This window comes from Neoarius graeffei, chromosome 14 (genome assembly GCF_027579695.1).
Source record: "Neoarius graeffei isolate fNeoGra1 chromosome 14, fNeoGra1.pri, whole genome shotgun sequence".
NCBI classification, from domain to species: Eukaryota; Metazoa; Chordata; class Actinopteri; order Siluriformes; family Ariidae; genus Neoarius; species Neoarius graeffei.
In genome coordinates this window covers 36,097,432-36,122,396 of record NC_083582.1, presented here as the reverse complement: position 1 = coordinate 36,122,396, position 24,965 = coordinate 36,097,432, and the positions used below count along the sequence as shown (strand labels likewise).

General features: G+C 41.7%; 1 protein-coding gene across 1 annotated transcript in view; it reads right to left on the bottom strand.

Moving 5' to 3' along the window:
* The window catches only part of bicc1b (BicC family RNA binding protein 1b), a 172,942-nt gene extending 148,193 nt beyond the window's left edge, over nt 1-24,749 (bottom strand). The window contains exon 1 of the mRNA XM_060939572.1: nt 24,305-24,749. Within this exon, the coding sequence (XP_060795555.1) occupies nt 24,305-24,503 (199 nt within the window). The 5' untranslated portion in view covers nt 24,504-24,749. The remainder of the gene's footprint in view (nt 1-24,304) is intronic.
* Nucleotides 24,750-24,965: the final 216 nt, after the last annotated feature.

Genomic DNA, 24,965 nt, shown 5'->3' with positions numbered 1-24,965 from the left:
ACACATCCGACCACAGAGTGAGAGAAGAACGCGCGCATTATCATTACAGAGCCGGTTCTGATTATTACCACGGACAGGACAGTGATACTGCGTAACTTTCACGCAGGGGCATGGCCAGAGATAACCACACAAGCGCACGTGCGCTAATGTAGACCTATGTGTTGTAAACATAAAACACACACACCTACAGACAAGTCCTTTTAAAAAATAAAATACATAAAAATAGCTCGGCGGCAAGAAAACAGTTTTTAATATCTATATGGACTTTGTTGTCAGGATTGCACAGCATGAGATATCAAAACTGTACCCAGATACAGGTTTCAAGTTCAGATATTGCATTCCAAATGAGGTATCCACAAGAGAAATGCGTACAAAAGCACGAGCATCAGGAGAGGGTTGCATAACAGAGATTCTATACGCAGATGATCAGGCCATACTCACTGGATCCATCGAGGAGCTTCAGAATATTCTTCAGTTGTATGATAAGACCTACACCCGCTTTGGTTTACAAATATCATATGTCAAAACAGAAACAATGGCTTTTAAAGTCAATGAGGATATCAAATGTAAACCAAGTATCATTTCCCTTGGCGGCACTAATATTAAAAACGTCTGCACCTTTAAATATCTTGGTTATAATGTCAGCAACTGTGATGAATCCTCACACTTTCTGCATGCTAGGATAAGTGCTGCATTCATGAAATGGAATGAACTGAAACACGTTCTAACTGACCACTGAATACTACTAAAAACCCGTATAAAGTTCCTAGTGGCATGCGTTCGATCTCGCCTCCTGTACAGCACACAGGCATGGCAACTATCATCCAGTGAAATTCACAAAATTGAGGTAGTGTGGCACGGCTTCCTAGGGAAAATGATTAAAGGTGGATATAAACGAAAGAATGCCCCTGACCAAAAGAACACTACAAATGAAGATATAGACTGGAGCTACAAGATGTCCAATGCTGACCTCCGGAAACTGACAGGAACCCAGGATATAAAACTATCCTGCTACGTACAACAACTAAAATATATTGCTCACGTTTGCCAGATGGGCAATAACCAAGTGCAAAAGCAGCTCCTGTTTGACAAAAATGGTTACAAATGGACGAAATGGGAAAATCTGCTGGGCATAGACACCCAACAGATAAGACGTATGATGATGGACAAATCAAACTTTGAGCAACTGCTGCAATTGCTACAGGAGAAGCACCCCTAGAGAGTTTAACTTTTGACAGGGGAACATGATGATGATGATGAAGGTACTTGGCTCGGCGGCCACATGAAACGTAAACACCATGGACAGCGGCCAAACTCATAACTCTACAGACCGAAATACACGAAACCAAGTCCTACTAGGGTCTATTTTACCGATCTATGTTCAAGCATCATGCAAGTCTTCCTTCTCCTTGAATAAGACCGTGCATTCAACTGCCTTTTTGACATGACTGCATCGAAATACCACTCAACAATATTTCACGCACTCCATCAAGAAAAAAGTTAAACATGATGAACACGGGCATACTGTTTTGAGCATACGATTTTTTAAAAAGAAACTAGCTACATCAAAGTCCTTCAATAAACCCATCCTTTAGCGCAAATGAGCTTAACCTAGTTCAAAGCATGACGCTAGCAGTAGCTGCATAAGGCAAAATCATGTGGGCCTTTCGTTAACAACAAGCCACGGCGGGCAAACATTAATAATCAAACGTCCTTACCTTAAAACGTTGTCTTGACCACAGAACTTCTCAAGTATTTCACTTAAATCCACACGGGTTAACAACACACCCAACACAGCTAGCGAGAAAACATACTTAAGTAAAAGTAAACTCTTTAAAAATTACTTGAAAAAGTATAAGTACACAAAAAAGCTACTCAAGTACAGTAACGCGAGTAATGTAATTCGTTACTTTCCACCTCTGGTGTTAATTTGAAGGTGAAATTAGAGTCAGGTGTTTGTCATCCCATTGATTGAAATCAGGTGTGAGTAGGCACCCTGTTTTATTTAAAGAACAGGGATCTATCAAAGTCTGATCTTCACAACACATTTGTGGAAGTGTATCATGGCACGAACAAAGGAGATTTCTGAGGAGCTCAGAGAAAGTGTTGTTGATGCTCATCAGGCTGGAAAAGGTTACAAAACCATCTCTAAAGAGTTTGGACTCCACCAATCCACAGTCAGACAGATTGTGTACAAATGGAGGAAATTCAAGACCATTGTTACCCTCCCCAGGAGTGGTTGACCAACAAAGATCACCCCAAGAGCAAGGCGTGTAATAGTCAGCGAGGTCACAAAGGACCCCAGGGTAACTTCTAAGCAACTGAAGGCCTCTCTCACATTGGCTAATGTTAATGTTCATGAGTCCACCATCAGGAGAACACTGAACAACAATGGTGTGCATGGCAGGGTTGCAAGGAGAAAGCCACTGCTCTCCAAAAAGAACATTGCTGCTTGTTTGCAGTTTGCTAAAGATCACGTGGACAAGCCAGAAGGCTATTGGACAAATGTGTTGTGGACGGATGAGACCAAAATAGAACTTTTTGGTTTAAATGAGAAGCGTTATGTTTAGAGAAGGGAAAACACTGCATTCCAGCATAAGAACCTTATCCCATCTGTGAAACATGGTGGTGGTAGTATTATGGTTTGGGCCTGTTTTGCTGCATCTGGGCCAGGACGGCTTGCCATCATTGATGGAACAATGAATTCTGAATTATACCAGCGAATTCTAAAGGAAAATGTCAGGACATCTGTCCATGAACTGAATCTCAAGAGAAGGTGAGTCATGCAGCAAGACAATGGCCCTAAGCACACAAGTCATTCTACCAAAGAATGGTTAAAGAAGAATAAAGTTAATGTTTTGGAATGGCCAATTCAAAGTCCTGACCTTAAGCCAATCAAAATGAGCAGTTCATGTGAGGAAACCCACCAACATCCCAGAGTTGAAGCTGCGCTGTACGGAGGAATGGGCTAAAATTCCTCCAAGCTGGTGTGCAGGACTGATCAACGGTTACCAGAAACATTTAGTTGCAGTTATTGCTGCACAAGGGGGGCAGGTCACACCAGATACTGAAAGCAAAGGTTCACATACTTTTGCCACTCACAGATATGTAATATTGGATCATTTTCCTCAATAAATAAATGACCAAGTACAATATTTTTGTCTCATTTGTTTAACTGGGTTCTCTTTATCTACTTTTAGGACTTGTGTGAAAATCTGATGATGTTTTAGGTCATATTTATGTAGAAATATAGAAAATTCTAAAGGGTTCACAAACTTTCAAGCACCACTGTATAATAATTCCGATATTTCACTCCGATGACGTCACTCCCAGTGCTTTCCCGTTGACTTCATGTGTGCTGTCAAAATGGTGAACCGGTTCAAAATTAAAATTCTTTTAACTTGCTTTTTTTTGTGGATGTGGCCATATAATATGAAGAACATTACACAGTGGCACAAAGATATGAAGTTTATCTTCTTGTGTTGAAAAATATTTCACTCACTCGTGAAGTATATTCACCACTCGAAGATAAACTTCATATCTTTGCGCCACTGTGTAATGTCCTCTCTCATTGTGTATACATACACACACACACACACACACACACACACACACACACACACACACACACACACACACATCTCCACATTCACTGGATATGAGCAATCATGCACTCTGATTGGCTACTCTACTCCAAGGCTATCAGCTCATATACCATAAGTAGAGAAAAAACAAAATGGTGGAGTGTGTTGCTCAACCAACCAAGGATGAAATAAAAACTCTACTCAAAAACAAAACTCCAAAAAATTGCTGACATGTATTGAAAAGAAACAGAAATAGCTAAAAGAATATATAGTCCCCCCCCCAATATCTCCTGTTCTACACTCCATCCCAGTCGGTGACGGTAATGCACCTTTAAGTTGCTTTGCCAACTGCCAAAAAACCCTAAAGAAGAGGGAACCCCCAAAAAATAATTTAAAACAGCAACAAAATATGGAATAAAAATATTTGATGGTAAGAATGTATCTTTTTTTAATTTTCAAGAATTATTATTATCACATTTTTCACAATTTGCTACTGTCATTTTGCCGGTTTGTTTACATTCTAAGCGGAAATGATTTTGTCGGATGTTTTGTATAAAGTTTTTATTAATCGAATTTGCAAAAAATAAAAGTGCTCTGTTTCTCAAAATCCAGTGAATGTGGATAGAATAAAACAATTATTCTACTCAATCTCGTCGTACATGGCTTCGGCTATCAGCTCATGTACGATATATATATATATATGTATATATATAAATAAAATGGGGGCGGCACGGTGGTGTAGTGGTTAGCGCTGTCGCCTCTCAGCAAGAAGGTCCGGGTTTGAGCCCTGTGGCCGGCGAGGGCCTTTCTGTGTGGAGTTTGCATGTTCTCCCCGTGGGTTTGCTCCGGTTTCTCCCAAAGACATGCAGGTTAGGTTAACCGGTGACTCTAAATTGACCGTAAGTGTGAATGGTTGTCTGTGTCTATGTGTCGGCCCTGTGATGACCTGGCGACTTGTCCAGGGTGTACCCCGCCTTTCGCCCGTAGTCAGCTGGGATAGGCTCCAGCTTGCCTGCGACCCTGTAGAACAGGATAAAGCGGCTAGAGATAATGAGATGAGATGAGACAACAAAAATGCTACATTTCCTCCATTGCATATACGCTTAATAAAGCATGGATTTCACTGTTCACTTTTCTGCCCCCCCACCCCCATTTTCTAATGTTAACGTTAGGCCAACGTTTTATACAGATGCTTTAAAATGGTGGTTGCTGGTGCTGCATTGGCTCGTGATCGACCAATCAATGTACACTTATGTCTGGATCAACTGCCCTGTACTTATGTCACTCATGGTTCCTCTTGTGCTGGGAGAGGACTTACCCTGAAGTAAGAGCTAAAATAGTCCCTCAAAATAGCATTCTAAGATCTATAATCATTCTTGGTTCCTGCAGTGCAGACAAAGAATAAGGGGGAACTTCCTCCAACAGTTCTAAGAACTATGAAAAAGTTCCTCCGGTCCAAAAACGCCTATTGATACAATGACTAACACTGCTGTCACTAGCACAATCCATTTGTTAATCTCATGCTCTTTTCGCTCTGGAGCAAAATAGTGTAATTACCGTTTATTGACACATATGTACTTATTACATAATTATAACCTCAAAACACTAAGGCAAAAACAACTCATCAAATGCCAAGTAAGTCATCACTCTGCTTGAATAATTACTCTTCTTCTCTGTTCTTATTTTGAGCCAGCTTCTGTATACAGAAGCCAAACCCACAAAACCCTCTGAAGTTCATAGAGAGTTAAGCACAGGACTTAGAAAGGTAAAGCAATGAGGCTTGACATAGATGAGTATTCCAGTTCCAGCTGAGAACTCGCAGAACGCTGTGATAAATCTACTGAATGATCAGATTGGCAGGCAAATGTCAAGACTTTTTAAGCCAATCATCACATTTTTGCAGTGAATTTAAAAAAAAAAAAACATGCCCTGAAATGGAGCAAGTCTATGAATCATCATTATCCAACATGGTGTGTGAAATGGTTTCCTGAATCAAAATTGGTCCCTCAATGTATCTTTGCTTTCCTTTCTGTGTGTGTGTGTGTATGTGTATATATATATATGATGCATAAACCCAGAAGACCATTGTCACCTCTTTCATCTATTGATTCAACTAACTCTTAGCAGCAGAAAGCTGTAAAATAACTGCCAGGATTAGATTTGCATGAAATGATTTCAAGCCACATCAAGCTCTGTACTACAGTCAAAACCAACAGTGGCTGTACGTAACCAGATTCTAATTCACTAAACCAGTGTAATACTTGTATATATCAAGTAATTTCGTCATTGCCATCAAAGCAGTGCATCTGAATGGGCCACACATTTGTGATAGTGATGTTCCACCTTGCTAATATCTCCCACGATTGTGCAATCGGCCGTCTGGGGAAATGATTATCAGCTGTTGCCCTGGAAATAACTAAACAAATCAAGAATGTGTAGTGTTTGATGTGGTTCACTGATGATTTTCTCCAAACTTGGCTTGTTGACCATATAAACTTTAGGTCACTATGTCATCAGCTGCATAACTAACATCAAGAAAAGAATGTATAATGTACACTTACGGATGCATGGTCAAATGGACCTGGTTAAATACGTCACTGATTAACAGCATCCTTAAACAACATTCTTGAGGACAGCAAATGGGATCAGAGTTCCATGATATGTCATGTTACACAAAAATGGTCAAATGAATGTCCATGCAAGTATATAGCTAACCCCAGACAAGTTCAAGAGAATGGGTAAAAACAACTGCGCAAAGCAAATATTGCATACAATGATTTAAACGTTCCACTCCATCAATTGGACAAACTATTCATTCCAAAAATTTCAAGGTATCCGGAGTTTGGACACTTTGAACATCCTTGGCCTAGTAGTTAGCATGTCCACCTCTCGACTGGGAGAGCATGAGTTCTACTCGCGGTTGGATCATGCTATCATAAAAATGCATCTGGCGAGACAAGCCGCAATACAGCTGTGAGTAGGGAGTCAAACCGTCATGGTTACCAGAGGACTAGCACCCCACTGTAATACAGTACCAGCTATGTAATAGGCAAGAGGCCAAAGGCTAAAGAAACAGATCAGCGCCGCCCAGTGCACTTTAAGGGCCTGGTTGGTACTTGGATGGGAGACTGCCTGGGAAGACCAGGTCCTGGCACAGGAAGGGCTTTGACTTGAGTCACATGGATGGATATGTTGTAACAATACATAAATAGCCAAACATATTGATAAGCACAATCAGGAGCAATATAAAATATTCAAAAGTCTGGAGCAGCTGAAAATTTGCTCATAACTAGACCAAAATTCCAAATTACAGTAAGCCCTCAGTATTCGCGGGGGTTAGGGACCGAACATGGCCGCGAATAAGCCAAAATCGCAAATACTTGTAACCCCCCCCCCCATAAAACTGCTCTTTATGTAGCGCACGGTACTCTCGTTGATGCCGTATCGAGAAGTCCTACCTTCTCCTGCAGTGTCATTACCTTCTTCTGGCGCTTAGGTTCCTTGGCAGGAGCCTTAGAAGATGCAGAACGTTTAGGAGCCATTGTAGGGCGTAAAAAATACCAAGAACGCACAACACGTGAACAAGTCTGAACTACAGGAACCGCGAGACTGTACTGTACAATGCGCTCATTCATATCAGCCAATGAGCAGCAGCCCGCCATTCAAACTTCAGCCAATAGCGAGCGAGAATTCGGCTCCGAGAATGTAGCAGTGCATAAACGTTCGCAGTGCGTAAACATTCGATATGTTCGCCACAAATGACCGTGAATCGCTGAGATTTCTGCGAATGTATAGGAGATATGTTCTATATAAAATCCCGCGAATATGTGAATTCGCGAATACTGGACCGCGAATAGGCGGGGGTCTACTGTACTTCAAAATACCATTTTTTCAGACTGAGTATGAGTATTTCTTTTAGTACTCATTGATACTCATACTGATACTGACACCTAATTAACTAACTTAGTATTAATCAATCAAGGATGTGGCAAAACATTTTCATTCAGTTCCATTTGTTTCCTCGGTGGCAGCACGGTGGTGTAGTGGTTAGCACTGTCACCTCACAGCAAGAAGGTTCTGGATTCGAGCCCTGTGGCTAACGGGGGCTTTTCTGTGTGAAGTTTGCATGTTCTCCCTGTGTCTGCGTGGGTTTCCTCAGGGTACTCCGGTTTCCCCCACAGTCCAAAGACATGCAGGTTAGGCTGATTGGTGGCTTTAAATTGACCGTGAGTGTGAACGGTTGTTTGTCTCGATGTGTCAGCCCTGCGATGGTCTGGTGATTTGTCCAGGGTGTACCCCGCCTCTCGCCCATAGTCAGCTGGGATAGGCTCCAGCTTGCCCACGACCCTGCACAGGACAAGCGGTTGCAGATAATGGATGGATGTTTCCTTGGTTTACATAGTGGCCATGAAAAGCGCACTAGTTGAAGTGCAACAGCTAAATATATTAGTTGTATCGGCTTAGTCAGAGTTACAATGCAGAACAATAAGTATTGTTTCATTATGAAAAACAAATGCATCTGACTTGCTCACTGTCAAGACCAATTGAGGCTAATCATCACAAACAATGTACAAAGTAAGAGTCTGTAGAGTGATTGCTGCAGTATCCATATAAATACATCCCTATCCAAAACTAAAGAACAAAAGAAGCTTTTTTCTGAGAGAAACCCAAAAACGGATCACCTGAAAGTCACCAAGTGCCATGGGAAATACCATTGAAATTACAAGTTGTGGTCAGATGAGACTGTAAAAACGTCTTGGCCCCATACACCTGTTTGGCAAAAAGTGTACTGAGTAGAAGGAAAATCTCCCAAACCCAGTGTGAAATATGGTAGTAGTTCATTGATGCCTTGGAGTTTATTGCCTAGTGGTTTCGATGTTCTGGTGAAGATTGATGACAGCATGAATTCTGTTAAACACTAGGATATTTTAGCCCACAACCTGGTTACCTCTGCCAAGAGTTGAAGAATTGGTCATAGATGGCCATAGAGCTTTCAGGAAGACAATGACCACAAATCTATATCCATCCTAGGCAGAAAAGCCTGATGTCTGAATTGAAGAGGGAAGTCCACATGCACAAACTTAAAAGTATAAAGGAGATTAAAAGGACTGGTCCAGAATTCTCCACAAGTATCTCCAACAGTGTTCGACGTTACAAGAAGAGCTTCAGGAATTACATCAGAGGGGAACCATCACGACCTTCTAGGCCTTCAGAGGAGGCCCAAACATATCAGCATTTCAAATGTTCTATTTAATTTCTTCCATCCATCCACTATCCATAACCGCTTATCCTGTGCAGGGTTGCAGGCAAGCTGGTGCCTATCCCAGCTGACTATGGGCGAGGGGCAGGGTACACTTGGACAAGTTGCCAGATCATCGCAGTGCTGACACATAGACACAAACATCAATTCACACCTACGGTCAATTTGGAGCCACCAGTTAGCCTAACCTGCATGTCTTTGGACTGTGGGGGAAACCGGAGCACCCAGAGGAAACCCACACAGACACAGGGAGAACATGCAAACTCCACACAGAAAGGCCCTCGCCGGCCACGGGGCTCGAACCCGGACCTTCTTGCTGTGAGGCGACAGTGCTAACCACTACACCACTGTGCTACCTTTATTTAATTTCTTTCATTCTTTAATTGCTTTCATAATTTCATTTAATTATTCTCTTCTAATTCTAATTTGGGCTCATTTTCTATCAAATTTGTTTCTGAAATGAAAGGGTCACTGTCCTGAAAACAGTAAAATCGAGTTATCCAATGTGATTTTTTTGTTTGTTGTCTCTAGGCTGAGAAGAGTTAAGAGCTGCTCACTCATTGATTAGGATTTCATTGCCGGGACAGAAGGCCATGGTAGTGTATGTTTATGTTGGAAGTAACAGATGAATTAACCAATCAAATTTTGATTTATAGTAGGAAGGACCAAAAATTTATCATCCTAGACCTCCTAAAAGGCCAACGCTAGCAGTCAAACCAGTGCTATCAAGAGCAAGTAGCACCTTTAGCATCATAAAGTACCTTTATTTTGTACTATACTGGGTGTTTTTGTTGCTTTTGCTTTTCTTTGCTTTTATTTTTGCACTATATTGCCTTTACTTTGTATTACTTCTTCCGCCTATTTATTTATTTGTAATTGGCATTCATGGTGGACAGCAAACTAAGAATTTCATTGTGCAAGTGGACATGTCCTTACCGTGCATATGACAATAAACACTTTGAACTTGAACAGGCTAACGACCAAGAAACTAAGGCCAAGTTTACATTAGACCGTATCTGTCTCGTTTTCTTCGTGGATGCACTGTCCGTTTACATTAAAACGCTTAGAAACGCTGGGAAACGGGAATCCGCCAGGGTCCACGTATTCAATCTAGATCGTGTCTGGTCCGGTGCTGTGTAAACATTGAGAATACGCGGATACGCTGTGCTGAGCTCTAGCTGGCGTCGTCATTGGACAACGTCACTGTGACATCCACCTTCCTGATTCGCTGGCGTTGGTCATGTGACGCGACTGCTGAAAAACGGCGCGGACTTCTGCCTTGTATCACCTTTCATTAGAGTATAAAAGTATGAAAATACTGCAAATACTGATGCAAATACTGCCCACTGTGTAGTTATGATTGTCTTTAGGCTTGCCATCCTTCCACTTGCAAGTGGTAAGTGATATGCGCTGGGATCACACACACAGCGGCTCAGTCCCGAATCACTGCTTGTGCACTTCACTCGCGCGCTCTGTGAGTTGCGCAGGGCCGGAGTGCGCACCCTCCAGAGGGCACTCACTGTTCAGGGCGGAGTGATTTGGAGCGCAGGATGCCTGCGGAGCCGAGCGTATCCGTGTATTGGTGTTGCTGTGTGCACGCGAATCGTGTATTGGCGTTGCTGTGTGCACGCTAATCGTTTTAAAAACCTTAATCTGATGATCCGCTGATACGGTCTAATGTAAACCCCACCTAAGACTTCTGTCTCCAGACTTTTCTTCCACGCACATGTAGCATTATCATAATTTCATATGAATAAAGTTTTGGATAGCCCTACGATAAACTGGTGACTTGTCCAGGGTGTGCCCTGCCTCTCACCCATAGTCAGCTGGAATAGGTTCCAGCTTGCCTGCAACACTATACAGGATAAGCGGCTACAGATAATGAATGGATGGATGGATAAAGTTTTGGGGGTTTTTTTGTGAACTTCCCTAAATCCCTCTATTGTAAAATATGTTCATTTGTTGGGTTTCGTTAATGGTTCCACTATTGTTTATGATGGGGCGTTAATTAGTGTAACACAGCTGTGGACATTACCATGCTTGGGATGTCTGGAAAGGGGTAAGCTTGCTTTGTGAATCCTACATGGAAAATATTCATTAATACAGTATATATATATTTTTTTATTTTTCCCAAGCTTTCCTGCTTGTTTTTTGATGCAAGAATATTTTGACACACATGCGCCATTTGTATTGGATCAAATATGTAAATTAGCATCTTAAAATTCAGTGTGAAAAGTCGAGTGTTTATCTGAGTAGCCATTTGGCTGGGTGCTAACTGGTGTATTATGTGTATGGATACCAGAATTCTTTCCCCTGTCTTCATGTGTTGATAACCCTGTCTTTCATTGTTTTCCAGGTATGTTTGCTTGACTATGTTAAGAAAACTCTTAAGATCTGTCAAATATTTTACTCATTACTGTATGGTTTATTTAATTTATTGTACAATGTAAACTACACTATACGATCAATAGTAAGTGCACAACTAGTATAGTCTGTTTTATCTCACAAAGTGTAATGTAGCCAGCCTACTGAACAGTATGTAGCCTACAGTATGTAAATAGGTTTTTTTGTTGTTTTTATATCGTTCTTGGGATGTCTGGAAAGAGGGATGTGAGAATTGCTTCCCCCTGTCTCCGTGTGTTCATAGCCCTGTCATTCATAGTTTTCCAGAATAAATGCTGACAGATTAACTCTTCACCTCCTCTGCATCATCTATTAGCCACACAGGGACTTTTAATTATTATTAGAGTAACTGACTGGTTATAGTTGGTTACACACACTCGCCAAAGTATATTTCACTCAGACTTAAGTATAAATTTCCCTGTGTAATTTACTTAGTTTCTTTTAAAATCAACATCAACGACGACACACAATGGAGCTACCTGGCACCCTGCTGCTAATCCCTTGCTAATCCTTTGCCCTGTTACTCTTACCGCTTTTCCACTACCAACGCGGCTGAGTTGGGCTGAGCCATGCCGTGCTGAGTTGGGCTGAGTCGAGCTGAGTGGGGCTGTTGGAGTTGCATTTCGACTACAACCGCGCTGAACCGTGCTGGCTGGAAGTGGGTGGACACATTGGGTGGAGTTAGCGAAAGTGGGTGGACGTCACGTGATGTCGTTAGGCGGTGCAAACAGTGACATCAGTGACCTTTTAAGCGGTAGTCTCACGACCCGGATAGTAAACAATAAACATGGAGGACATGGAGTCGTTAGTGTTGCTGGTCTTGGTGCTGTGGCTTGTTGTCACCGACAACGCCAACAGATACTGGCAAGAGCGTATAGATGAGGCGAGGCGCATAAGGCTTCAGAAATTCTCGTAATTCGTAATTCTTCTTCTTCCGGGTTTACAGATCCCAGCATGCTCGCGGGGCGTGTGTGGGCATGTAAGGACACTCCTCCTCACCAATCAGTGCACAGGGGAGTGTCTCCTCACGCCCCTAGCCCCACTCGGCTCGGTTTGGCTCGCTTCAGCCCCACTCCAAAACCGTGCGAGTTTTGGGTGCTAAGCAGGGCTGAAGCGAGCTAAGTCGTGCTGCTCTGAGGTAGTCGAAACGCGAGCCGTGTCGGGCTGAAGTGAGCTGAAGTGAGCTGAAAAAGGGTAGTGGAAAAGGGCCATTTTTGGTGTGTCTGGCTTAGGCCCTGTCCACACGGCAACGGATTCAGGTGAATCTGATAAAATTTTTTATCGTTTCGGCCTGGCGTCCACATGGCACCGGCGTTTTGGGTGCCCCAAAACGATATTTTTTGAGAACGGGTTCCAGAGTGGAAAAATCTGGCAACGGCGCCATTGCGAAGTCGTCTGGATGAGTAGAACGGATTTGTTTACGATGACATCACAACCACATGACTAGAACAAGCAGCACTCTCGCGCGCATCATTCGTAACAACAACAGCAACAATGGATAAGAATCTTTATTACTGGATAAGAATCTTTTGAAATTGTTTACACATTAACCTGACTGACCTGCCAGGCAGACAATTTACACCTGCTTTGATGAACAGAAAGTACAGCCTTCCACACAAAGCAACAGTTACCTGACTATAATGGAGGCAAAGGGGAAAAGGGTCAGAAGACCCTTCAACAGACTGTTTTGTATGAACCACTGCATTGCATTCACTTTTGTATACAGCTTTTCTTTTAAATAAACAAGTAACTGAACCATTTCTTGAATTTCTTTTTTTTTATAGGATAAGACTGCTTTTCAAAATGTTCACACACAATATAAAAAGTTATATAAATTATATAAAAATGCTTTTCAAAATGTTCACACACAATAAGAAAATTAAGTTATATAAAACTATGCACACTAATAAAACTAATTTGCACACACAGAAGGCACGATTTCCTCGCGTAGTCGCAGCCGTCTTCTTCTTGTTGTTGTGTGTTTGTTCCTGTGAGTGCTTCACACCGGGTAGAAGAAGGGGTTTATGCGCATGCGTCCTACTTCTTCTATTGTTCTGGTGTCTCCGATGGGACCGTCTTACAGCGCACGTAGAGGTGTGGCATGTGTATTGCATCGTTTTCAGCAAGCGTTGCGTTGCCATATGTACCTGATATTTTACTGATCCGTTGCCCATGTGGACGCGATATTTTTTTTACCCGCTAAAAAAAAAAAATCTCGTTGCCGTTGTCGTGTGGATGTAGCCTTAGTTTTGGCTGAGCTGAAGTCCTAGCTCTAATAGTAACGGTTCGCCACTGAATTACATTATGTATTCACCCATCAGTATCAATGTTTTGGGGTTTAAAAAAAAAAAGATAACATTGTATGTTTAAGTGTTAAATATCACTCATTGGATGCCATTAATTTTCATAATAGGGGCCAGTACTTCTAAAGTCTACAAATATACATCCACAAAATGGATTCCTGAGCCCAAATGAGTAAAATATACAATTAAGTTTTATCATAATTATGCGTTCAATCCTTCTGACGCTCTGTAACAGAGGAGAATTAGTGAATACCAGTTTGAGATGGATTTCTGCTTTTCCTTATACATAAGCAAAGGATGTACGCGAGTTGGTGTATTATTAACTGATTAAACGTTGGTTCTCAGAGTGTCCATGCAGAACACTCTCCTTTCTCATATACTTACAAAAACAAAATTGACTGTTGAACTAACCCGAAAACTATATTAAAAAGGAAGCATGGTGTATGTCTGGCCAGTCGAAGGCTTCATTTAACACATGAGTCAGTTTGTAAAAATGCGTGCTCGACTCCTGATTATCTGTGGATGCGGAGTTATGAGCCAGTGATGTCTAAACCATCTATGAAAGTTGGATGCAGTGGTTTATTGGGAAATCGTTATCAGCAGCTGCGTTCCTTGGCCTCATACAATGGGAGTATGTTATGTCCATGGGAGGTTTTCAAGTTAAGGTTATTCTCATTAAGAAACACAAATGATTTGCTGCTTCTCATGCAATCAGCATGGGATGTGGACATGTGCAGACACCTCAAATAGATTTTCAGTAAGTGTGTAGAATAAAAACAGGAACTATTCAGGAAATAAATCAAACATGATCTCACGCACTGAAATAACTAGCCCCATTTAGTGATGCTTTATAGAATGGGTCAAGCTAAGCTAATAAAGGCATTATCAAATGACAAAATATTACAGCGACAACAATAAAAAAAAAATCATTAGCTTTCTTTTTGGCTAAAAAAAAAATTACAGACACATTTATCATCTGCAGACAAGCGTATGGATGGTTTTAACATCATGTTGCAAATAAGTTATGCGGGTCATCGGAAAACTGCATGGAGACGTCATTAAGAATAGCTATTGGGAAACAGTACCAGGGTGCACCCATTCCATCACCTCCAAGACAGAACGCTGTTGCAGTTCTGATGGTGAACAACAACCATTTTGTTTTTGTCTTTAAGCAGTCGAGCTGGCCCTGGAGTAACAGGACCATTTCTTTCCTTGTCATAACAAAGTCTCTGGTCTGAGCCAGAGCTTTTTTTTTTTAAACCAGAGTCTCTCCAACAGCTGCATTGAATTATGCGTCGTGAACACTGGGAACCGTCCACCCACTGCTCCTCCAGGGTCCTTCTGACCAGAACAGCCCAAGCTGGAGCTTCAAGCACGGTCCCAGCATGCCGATTCAAGCCATTTGCAGCATTTATTGACCCGACAGAAGTAAAGTATTAGGTTTATGATGTGACAATTAACATTGTCAGGTTTTTTGTTTTGTTTTGTTTTTCCAGCAGGATTAATTTATTTGACCAAAATGACAAGTCAAGAAAAGGCTTTATTGGTTATGAATGGAGGCTCTGGATAGCAACGGTTGGCTGTGGAGGTAGTTCTTGGGGAGAATGCCATGTTTAACCTCTAAAAAAGCATGGAGAAGTGTTTCCCTAGGCTACAGCCCAGAGGACAACCAGGCTGAAGTGCATTCCAGCCAGCACTCACTCGCTGCTTTTATACTTTCATCTAGCACAACAAAGATGAACTCTTTCAAACACACACACACACACACACACACACACAAACGTTAGCTACAGTATATTTCCTCCACAAGCAAATTTCTTCTTATTCTTCACTTTTCCATAAATAAAAACTACTGCCTGTGATTTGGGGAATTAATTACTTACACCAAATTATTTCAATGAATTAAAAACATCCTAAAGACTTACTTTGGCAAAATAAGGCAGTCATTATTAAAATAAGTAAAATAAAGTCATTTCCTGAAAAAACAGGAAACTTTGACTGAACATGTCAAGTCCTATACATGTCTCAGCATTTGCCAAGTCCAGTCCAGCTGTTTTTCCACAGAACATTTATCACTGTCGTAGCAACAAATTCTTATTTAGTGCACTTTAGAAGCAATAAAGCTCCAGTGTTGTGCCAACGTTACGCTTGTTCAACATAGCAGGTTAGATCTCAGGTACCTGACCTAATCATAGGGGAAGCCATGGCTTAATGGTTAGAAAAGCAGCTTTGGTACCAAAAGGTTGCTGGTTCAAGTCCCTGGACCAGCAGGAATGGCTGAAGTGCTCTTGAGCAAAGCACCTAACTCCCAACTGCTCTACAGGCTGCTCTGGGTTTGTTGTATATCGCTCTATAGATCTAGCTTCTGCTAAATGTCTGTAATGTAATCTTGGTCACTAATAAATAATTGCTGCACTAAATAGTTAGCCAGTGTAATAATGAAGGTACTGTATTTGGTACATTACTCACTAAATTCTACCTCGACCAAAATACTAGCATGGACAACAGTGTTAATTCTTGGGAGAAGATATCAGGATGAGTTCTGATTCAGCTAACAGACGTTGGAACAACGCTAGCATAGCATCGACTAGCCACCAAAAATAGACTTTGGACAGACTTTGGGTAGCTTCTTGTGGCCTGTCATGGTTTTACGTCTGACAGAATCAGTACAGACTTGTGCAGACAGCTAAAATAGAGCTTCAAAAATTCAAGAAACCACAGCACCAACTCTACTGGAAATCCATCTCAAACCTCAGTGCACTGATATAGCTTTGCATAACACTTTGTATACTGTTGACAGGTAGCTTACTAGCTTTCATTCACTACTAGCACGAACAAATTAGCACACAGCCCAGAGATGCTGTCACAAAACGTTAGAATTGAAAGAACGTCAGACTGAAACAAACCAGGCTTTGGGTCTTTCTCGATTTCTTTAAAAACGACTCATATCCTGTGAACATACTGTATACGTTTGGACACCACTAATAATTTTTTAATGACTTTAAATTTTTTTCCCCTGAATGAAATCTCTGAACCATCCATAGATGCTCTCACAATCTGCAACCTTTTTTTTTTTACCTCACTGACTAGCCATAACGATCTCTGAGTTATCGTGCATTATACTGACAAAAATTAGAAACTGCATTCACCTGGTCGGACAGGAAAACAGAAAAGATGCCCTATATACAGTTATGTGCTCAGCATTTCAGGAATGTAATAAAGTGGCGAAACACTGAAAAGCAAAGCATCACACTAGCACAGATGGTGTAAGGCATAACTGCAGCTGTGAGAGAGAGATGATTTTTTTTTAAACTATGACATATAGTCTCTGGCACGCCATCACAGCATCTCTACAGAACAGCGTGATTGTTCATGCTTGAGTAGTGGTCCGAGCAGACATTGTAGAACGACCACAGCAAATCTACAAATAAATGCCAATAAAAAAAGAAAAAATAATTAAATTTGCCTTTTGGCTGTTTTAATTTATTCTCAAAGCCTGCTCTACAGTTCGCTGCCAGTGAAGTATTTGTCTCTTCCACAATCCGTCTATGTCGTTTTTTTTAGGGGTTTAGCACATTTCCTTCAAAACATTATAAAAATTTAGACATTTTTAATTCCTTTTCATTGTGTTTTTGCAAACAACATGACCTCCTTGAGCTGTTGTCATGGCAACAAAATGACCCTCGTCTCCAGTCTCTGATAACTGGTTCCTTGGTTCCAGACCAGCAGGTTTCTGGTGTTCGAAGAGAAGTGATTTAATTGACAGAGAACTTGTTCTTTCGCAGCACAAAAGCCCAGAACAATTTGAGGTTAGGCACCGAGAGTGGAAAAGCACTAACACTAACACTGTCTTGAACATTTAAGATGATCTCTTTCAAACTTGCAGAAGATCTCACATTTGCTGATGTGCTTTCGAGGTTGTATGACTGGAAAAACAGATAATGGAAGATACTGTATATTTAGAGGCTGTATATAGTATGGTATGTACGTATAATCTCTAAACAGTTATGTTATAAGCTTTCGAAAGTGTGTAATTTAGCCAGAACAAACTGGGTCTGTTTATAGAAGCATGCTTCTTGCCATTTTTATCTTGCATTTCCACAGGACTATCACTTAGTGGGCTAGAATAAGTGTGTATGTCTGTGTGTCAAATCCTGCCCTAGAAGCTGCATTACACACACACACACACACACACACACACACACACACACACACACACACACAGAGTGAATGTGTGGGAGAGTTTCCTGGACATGTTCATGTTCTAAGACTGTTGTCTGCTTTCTGTGCTACTTAACAGTTATTTCACAAAATTGAGTCGGACATGAGCTGATAGCCGACGAGGCACATAGCACCGAGGATTATTATTATTATTATTATTATTATTATATCCACATTCACTGGATTTTGAGAAACAGAGCATTTCTTTTTTTTTTTTTTGCAAATTCAATAAACAAAATCTTTATACAAAAAGTCCGACAAAATCATTTCCACTTAGAATGTAAACAAACCGGCGAAATGGAAGTAAGCAATTTGTGAAAATGCTAGAATATTAATTCTTGAAAAAATTTAAAAAATACAGTCTTACCATCAAATACAACCCCGATTCCAAAAAAGTTGGGACAAAGTACAAATTGTAAATAAAAACGGAATGCAATAATTTGCAAATCTCAAAAACTGATATTGTATTCACAATAGAACGTAGACAACATATCAAATGTCGAAAGTGAGACATTTTGAAATTTCATGCCAAATATTGGCTCATTTGAAATTTCATGACAGCAACACATCTCAAAAAAGTTGGGACAGGGGCAATAAGAGGCTGGAAAAGTTAAAGGTACAAAAAAGGAACAGCTGGAGGACCAAATTGCAACTCATTAGGTCAATTGGCAATAATTCATTAACATGACTGGGTATGAAAAGAGCACCTTGGAGTGGCAGCAGCTCTCAGAAGTAAAGACGGGAAGAGGATCACCAATCCCCCTAATTCTGCACCGACAAATAGTGGAGCAATATCAGAAAGGAGTTCGACAGTGTAAAATTGCAAAGAGTTTGAACATATCATCATCTACAGTGCATAATATCATCAAAAGATTCAGAGAATCTGGAAGACTGTCTGTGCGTAAGGGTCAAGGCTGGAAAACCATACCGGGTGCCCGTGATCTTCGGGCCCTTAGACGGCACTGCATCACATACAGGCATGCTTCTGTATTGGAAATCACAAAATGGGCTCAGGAATATTTCCAGAGAACATTATCTGTGAACACAATTCACCGTGCCATCCGCCGTTGCCAGCTAAAACTCTATAGTTCAAAGAAGAAGCCGTATCTAAACATGATCCAGAAGCGCAGACGTCTTCTCTGGGCCAAGGCTCATTTAAAATGGACTGTGGCAAAGTGGAAAACTGTTCTGTGGTCAGACGAATCAAAATTTGAAGTTCTTTATGGAAATCAGGGACGCCGTGTCATTCGGACTAAAGAGGAGAAGGACGACCCAAGTTGTTATCAGCGCTCAGTTCAGAAGCCTGCATCTCTGATGGTATGGGGTTGCATTAGTGCGTGTGGCATGGGCAGCTTACACATCTGGAAAGACACCATCAATGCTGAAAGGTATATCCAGGTTCTAGAGCAACATATGCTCCCATCCAGACGACGTCTCTTTCAGGGAAGACCTTGCATTTTCCAACATGACAATGCCAAACCACATACTGCATCAATTACAGCATCATGGCTGCATAGAAGAAGGGTCCAGGTACTGAACTGGCCAGCCTGCAGTCCAGATCTTTCACCCATAGAAAACATTTGGCGCATCATAAAGTGGAAGATACGACAAAAAAGACCTAAGACAGTTGAGCAACTAGAATCCTACATTAGACAAGAATGGGTTAACATTCCTATCCCTAAACTTGAGCAACTTGTCTCCTCAGTCCCCAGACGTTTACAGACTGTTGTAAAGAGAAAAGGGGATGTCTCACAGTGGTAAACATGGCCTTGTCCCAACTTTTTTGAGATGTGTTGTTGTCATGAAGTTTAAAATCACCTAATTTTTCTCTTTAAATGATACATTTTCTCAGTTTAAACATTTGATATGTCATCTATGTTCTATTCTGAATAAAATATGGAATTTTGAAACTTCCACATCATTGCATTCCGTTTTTATTTACAATTTGTACTTTGTCCCAACTTTTTGGGAATCGGGGTTGTACTTTTATTCCATATTCTGTTGCTTTTTATATCATTTTTGGGGGTTTAATTTTCAAGTAAAGTTTTTATTTCATCCTCGGTTGGTTCAGCAACACGCTCTGCCATTTTGTTTTTCTCTACTCACGGTATATGAGCTGATATTCTAGTAATAGAGTAGCCAATCAGAGCGCACGATTGCTCATATCCGGTGCATGTGGATAGAATAAAACTCAATGTTTTTTTTTTAAATGTACATACAGTATTTTACACCAATGCATATTATGCTCATGAAATCCAGTGAATGTAACGAGTGCCTGCCTTTCACCATGTAAAACCCATCAGTAACTGACTCCTCAATATTTCCGTGAGAAGTTCACTACCATACATCCTAAGGCTCTGACTTAAAGAATTTGCACATCCTGAGCCTTACACTTTGACAGGAAACAGACAGATATGCTTTCTTTCTCATGTCTTGATGGTGTCGTTTCATCTCCGGGCCCAGATGATGAATACAAATTTACATGTTCCAAATTTACATGTTCCAAATGACTCAGGACTGAACTGTTTAATGGAAGCAGACAAAAAAAAAAAAAATTAGCTGAATTAAATTTAAGTGTAGAAACGCTGCATGTGCCATTCTGCCGTGACACTGCACGCCAAAGCCTACGCAATGCTACACTGGTCATGAGTGCCAATTCAAACAAACCCATTTTAAAGCCAAATAATTAACGTCACTGTCCGAGCTGTATAATAGAGCTCGACACAAGAGAGAGCCTTGAATATTGATCAATCGGCTCGGAAGGTCTAGATGGTGTTGGCACCTGTTCCTGCTTACACTTTTGCACTGAAACGCTTGAAGAAATAAACGCTGTGCAGTGCTATTAAGCTGATGAGTGAGTGCTGCGGCAACATGAAGCAGCCGGGAAAAATTCTTTTAAAGCCCGAGAATGGAAAATTTCTCTTTCACACGCATACATCTACTCGAATACACAGAAGCCAAACAAAGAAATGAGTGCAAAAACATCAGAGTAGTGATAGGACATGCTGCATGATGCCTGTGTGCTTGACACTTTGAGGCAAGGCTTAAACATTATGAAGAAGTCCCTCATCGGGCTTTATTTTCATACACCTTTGACGGATTGGTCAACAGATCTATCACTCTGTGAATCTTAGCTGTGCCAGCTGTTGGATCAAAGCTGCTGGTGAGCAATTGTGATCTGAATTTCCGGTTTATGTCGGACAATAAATCGATCTAATCATACAGCCATAAGTTAGTTACGTACATTTACTTTGGCACGATGAGCTTGTTATTCGCTCAGACTTCTCTCTTCCAGCTGCTTTCAAATGCCATTCCAGCAACAAGCAGTACAGAAAAAACATTACGCTTAGTTTCTCTTGTATGGTAATGATGAAGCCTCTGTGGTCCATATTAAAAGGAAATTTGTATGCAATGTGAATTACAGATGAACAGTAGGGGTGTTATAGTGCCATGGTTTGGTCATAGTTTGTGTTCGGATGATTACCTCACCGATGACTTTTCTCGTGACTAGAAGGCATTCTAGGACTGCTAAAGAATCACTGTTGGGCCCTTGGGCAAGGGAGCAGTACATTTTTAATATGGTCCTTTCAAATATCACTGCGGAATGGAAAAAACTGTCAGTCAAACCAGTTCATTTACAACTGTTTTTGTTTTTTTTTGGTATACGTTTGCATGAGGAGTCATAGCAACTTTCTCCTGTGTTAAAAAGGTTCAAAGGTCTGCACTGGTTGAGGGAGGGCATGGCTTAATGGTTAGAAAAGCAGCTTTTGGACCTAAAGATTGCTGGTTTGATTCCCTAGACCAGCAGGAACGGCTGAAGTGCCATTGTGCAAGGCACCTAACCCTAAACTGCTCTCTGGGCTGCTCTGGGTATGTTGTACAGCACGTTGCTCTACGAAGCCTGCACCAGAGCAACAGAGAATGGCCCGGCCGAGCCGCCACGGAACATCTGGCCTCGTGAGCTCTCCCATACTATTCTCATCTCCTAACGAAGCACCTTGCACAATAAGGTAAGACAAACAATGTCGTGCCCCCCATCGTGTTGTCTCTCTGGACCTCCAGACCTGATGCCAAGTGGTGCACGAAAGTGCCACAGACCTGACGGGTATGGAAGTTGCCCCGCAGTGACAACTGACTTGCCAAGGGATGCCGTCCATTGGCCATTTGAGTGGCTCTTCTGCATGCCATCTGGTGGTGTGGTATTGACCCTGTTGGGTTCATCTGCCACACTGCACCAAAAAGCGCCCTGCTGCCAGCACCTTATTGGTGATGTACGATTTAACCCATAGCTGGAACCCAGGCAGGTGCTACCACTTCAGGTCCAAGCAGACCTGAGAGCAATGGTGATTAAGGGCAATGGTAACACCACTTTCCCCAATACTCAAGTCCTCCTGGACCTGAGACTCACCCCACCAGTTGCAGTTTAAAGTCATACCCAGGACTGTACCTAGACGCATTGCCAACACTATTACATTGTCACAGTACCCTAACATGTACAACAGTGAGTGAGAGTTTAAAGGAGGTACACTATATTCTCTAGGTCCTTGAATTAAAGGTATAAATATAAAAGACGTACATATCAACAGTGGGGTCTGTGAAGCACAGTCATGGGGTCCTGATTTTTTTTTTAAGTTACAAATCACAAGCCACTTGGACCTAATGTGTTAGTCAGTGGAAAGTTCAGGAAGAGAAAGCCTTATGAATCTGATATCTAGAAAAAAAAAACCCAAAAACATTATTGTACAAATGAAACATCTATACTGAGGTCCGTGAAATTTAGTTTACCTTTAAGGGAGTCTCTGCTACCCCAGTGACAAGCGTTTATCGATAAAGTGCAGCATCATCAGCAAATCTGATGACCTTATCCAAACGATGAATCAAAACAAAGCATTTCGTGAGAAAATAAAGCAGCAAAACAACTCATAAAAGCATTTGTGATTGTCTCGTGGACTGTGCATTTCAACACTGACTCCTATTGGCAAGGTCTGCGCAATATGGATAAAAATATGGTTTCGTAATTACACCACAAAGGCCATGATTGCAATGAATTTAAAAAAAAAAAAACACACACACACACTGAAGCTTTAATGTTAATATTAATGTTATCTAGTTAAAGATACAAATGAATGCAACATGAACAGAAATATTGCCGCTACCTCGAATACTGAGTGACTGAGTCATGGTCAGGATGCTCACATCAAAGCAATGACGCTTTTAATGAATTCTATGCAGCAGATTTCATTACTAGAGTAAGAAATAATGTTGTTATTAACAAACAATATATTACATAATCGCCTATGTGGCTTCTGTGTGGAAAATAAATCCTTTAGTGTAAACAAAAGTGGGGAAAAGGACATCAATGGAAATGTTTTCAGTACTCCTGGATAAAAAATAAAGGTAGAATAAAACAAACGTGAATGCCTTTTTTTCTAAGTTGTAAAGTTGATGTGAAAATCAACAAACAAACAAACCAACAAACATGCGGTTAGGAAAAACCATCCAGAGATGACATTAGTGTTGAATAAGAACCCTATCGTTATCATCTTCTCCCCTATCCAGCCCTGTTGCCAGGTCAGGGTCCATGTAGACCCTATTGATCGACGTGTCATATTAATTGGAGCATAGTTTTACACCAGATGCCCTTCTTGCCGCAACCCTCCCATTTCTGGGCTTGGGAAACAACCACACACACCTACGGACAACTTAGAGCAGTCGGTTAACCTAACTGCATGTCTTTGAACTGTGAGGGAAACCAGAGCACCTACCCGGAGGAAACCCACGCAGACACGGGGAGAGAGAACATGCAAACTTCATGCAGAAAGGCCCCCGTAGGCCACTGGGCTCGAACCCAGAACCTTCTTGCCGTGCCATGCACGAATAAGAAACCTATAAGCTTGTTTAACCTCCTAGGGCTTAGCGGTCACATGCGTGGACAGCACTTTATGGAAATTCGGAACAAGAATCCACATATGTGGACATACTTTTTCTCTAAAAGTACATCTTATCAAAAGATGATGCTTAGTTTTTATTCTAATCAGGTTCTAATAAGCCCAAATAGCAAAAAGAAATAAAAAAATGCATGTAAAAAAAACAGCTTGGGCCTTAGGAGGCAGATAAAGGTGATGGGAAATGAAGCATAAGTGAGAACTCCACAATCAAACCACTCTTCTTTAAAATGATCAGTGGTAATAAACAGGACTGAGTGTGGAGGAATGGAGGGAGAGACAGTGTTTTAAAAGCAGTATAGAAACCTCATTGTGTTATTCTCAACCCGAACAGTGCGTCATAGCGCCCTGAATGGCACAATAATGCTGTTTATACCTAGAAAAAGTACTGTTTATGAGAGTTTTTTCCATGTCGTGCTGCAGTATGGACGTGGCCTTACTTCTGTATTTAGTTTAAGGCTCGAACATCTGGCAAACTACTCAGTGTGGAAGCATGCAGTTAGTAACCAAGGCATCCACAGCAGCAGACTGTTTTTTTTTCTCTTCTTCTTCTTCTTTTATTATTCAGGTCATGAGCAGAACTTTTACCTAAGAGCATGAGCTCGAGCTTCTTGCGGTCGACCCGGAACCTCTCCTCGGTCCACTCGGGGTCGTGGGGCGCCGCCGCTCCGCTGTGCTGCTCCTCGTCCTCGGAGCCGTGCGGCGGCGGGGAGTCACTGGAGCTCGGCGCCTCGGGCTGCTGCTGCTGCTGCATGATCCCGCTCACCGAGCTGCGCCCGGCGGCCATGGTGTCCGCGTGCTGCCCACCGGCCCAATGCTGCGCGCGCGCACACACACACACACACACACGATAGACGCGTGCGCGCAATACCCACGAGCGCTCTTCAAGCGTTAACGTGCTCCTCGCATCGGCCGCGGTCCCGTTAAGCTCCCGTGGCGTGAAGAAGGCGCGCGAGTCATTGCGCTCGGGCCGCTCGGGTCGGGCGCGCGCTCTTTAACTGCTGCTCGGGAGAAGAGCGCCGCCCTTCTGAGGAACTGCTGAGCGGGACACCGGGACCGGGGCGCGCGCGCTCTGAACCACTGCGACACCAAGTTAACGGAAGGCGAACTGCTGCTTCTGGAGGAGACTGAGAGCTCAGACACAAGCAAGAGTGAAGAACTACATCATCAGGATGGATTATTATTATTATTATTATTATTATTATTATTATTATTATTGATCATCATCATCATCATCATCATCAGTAGT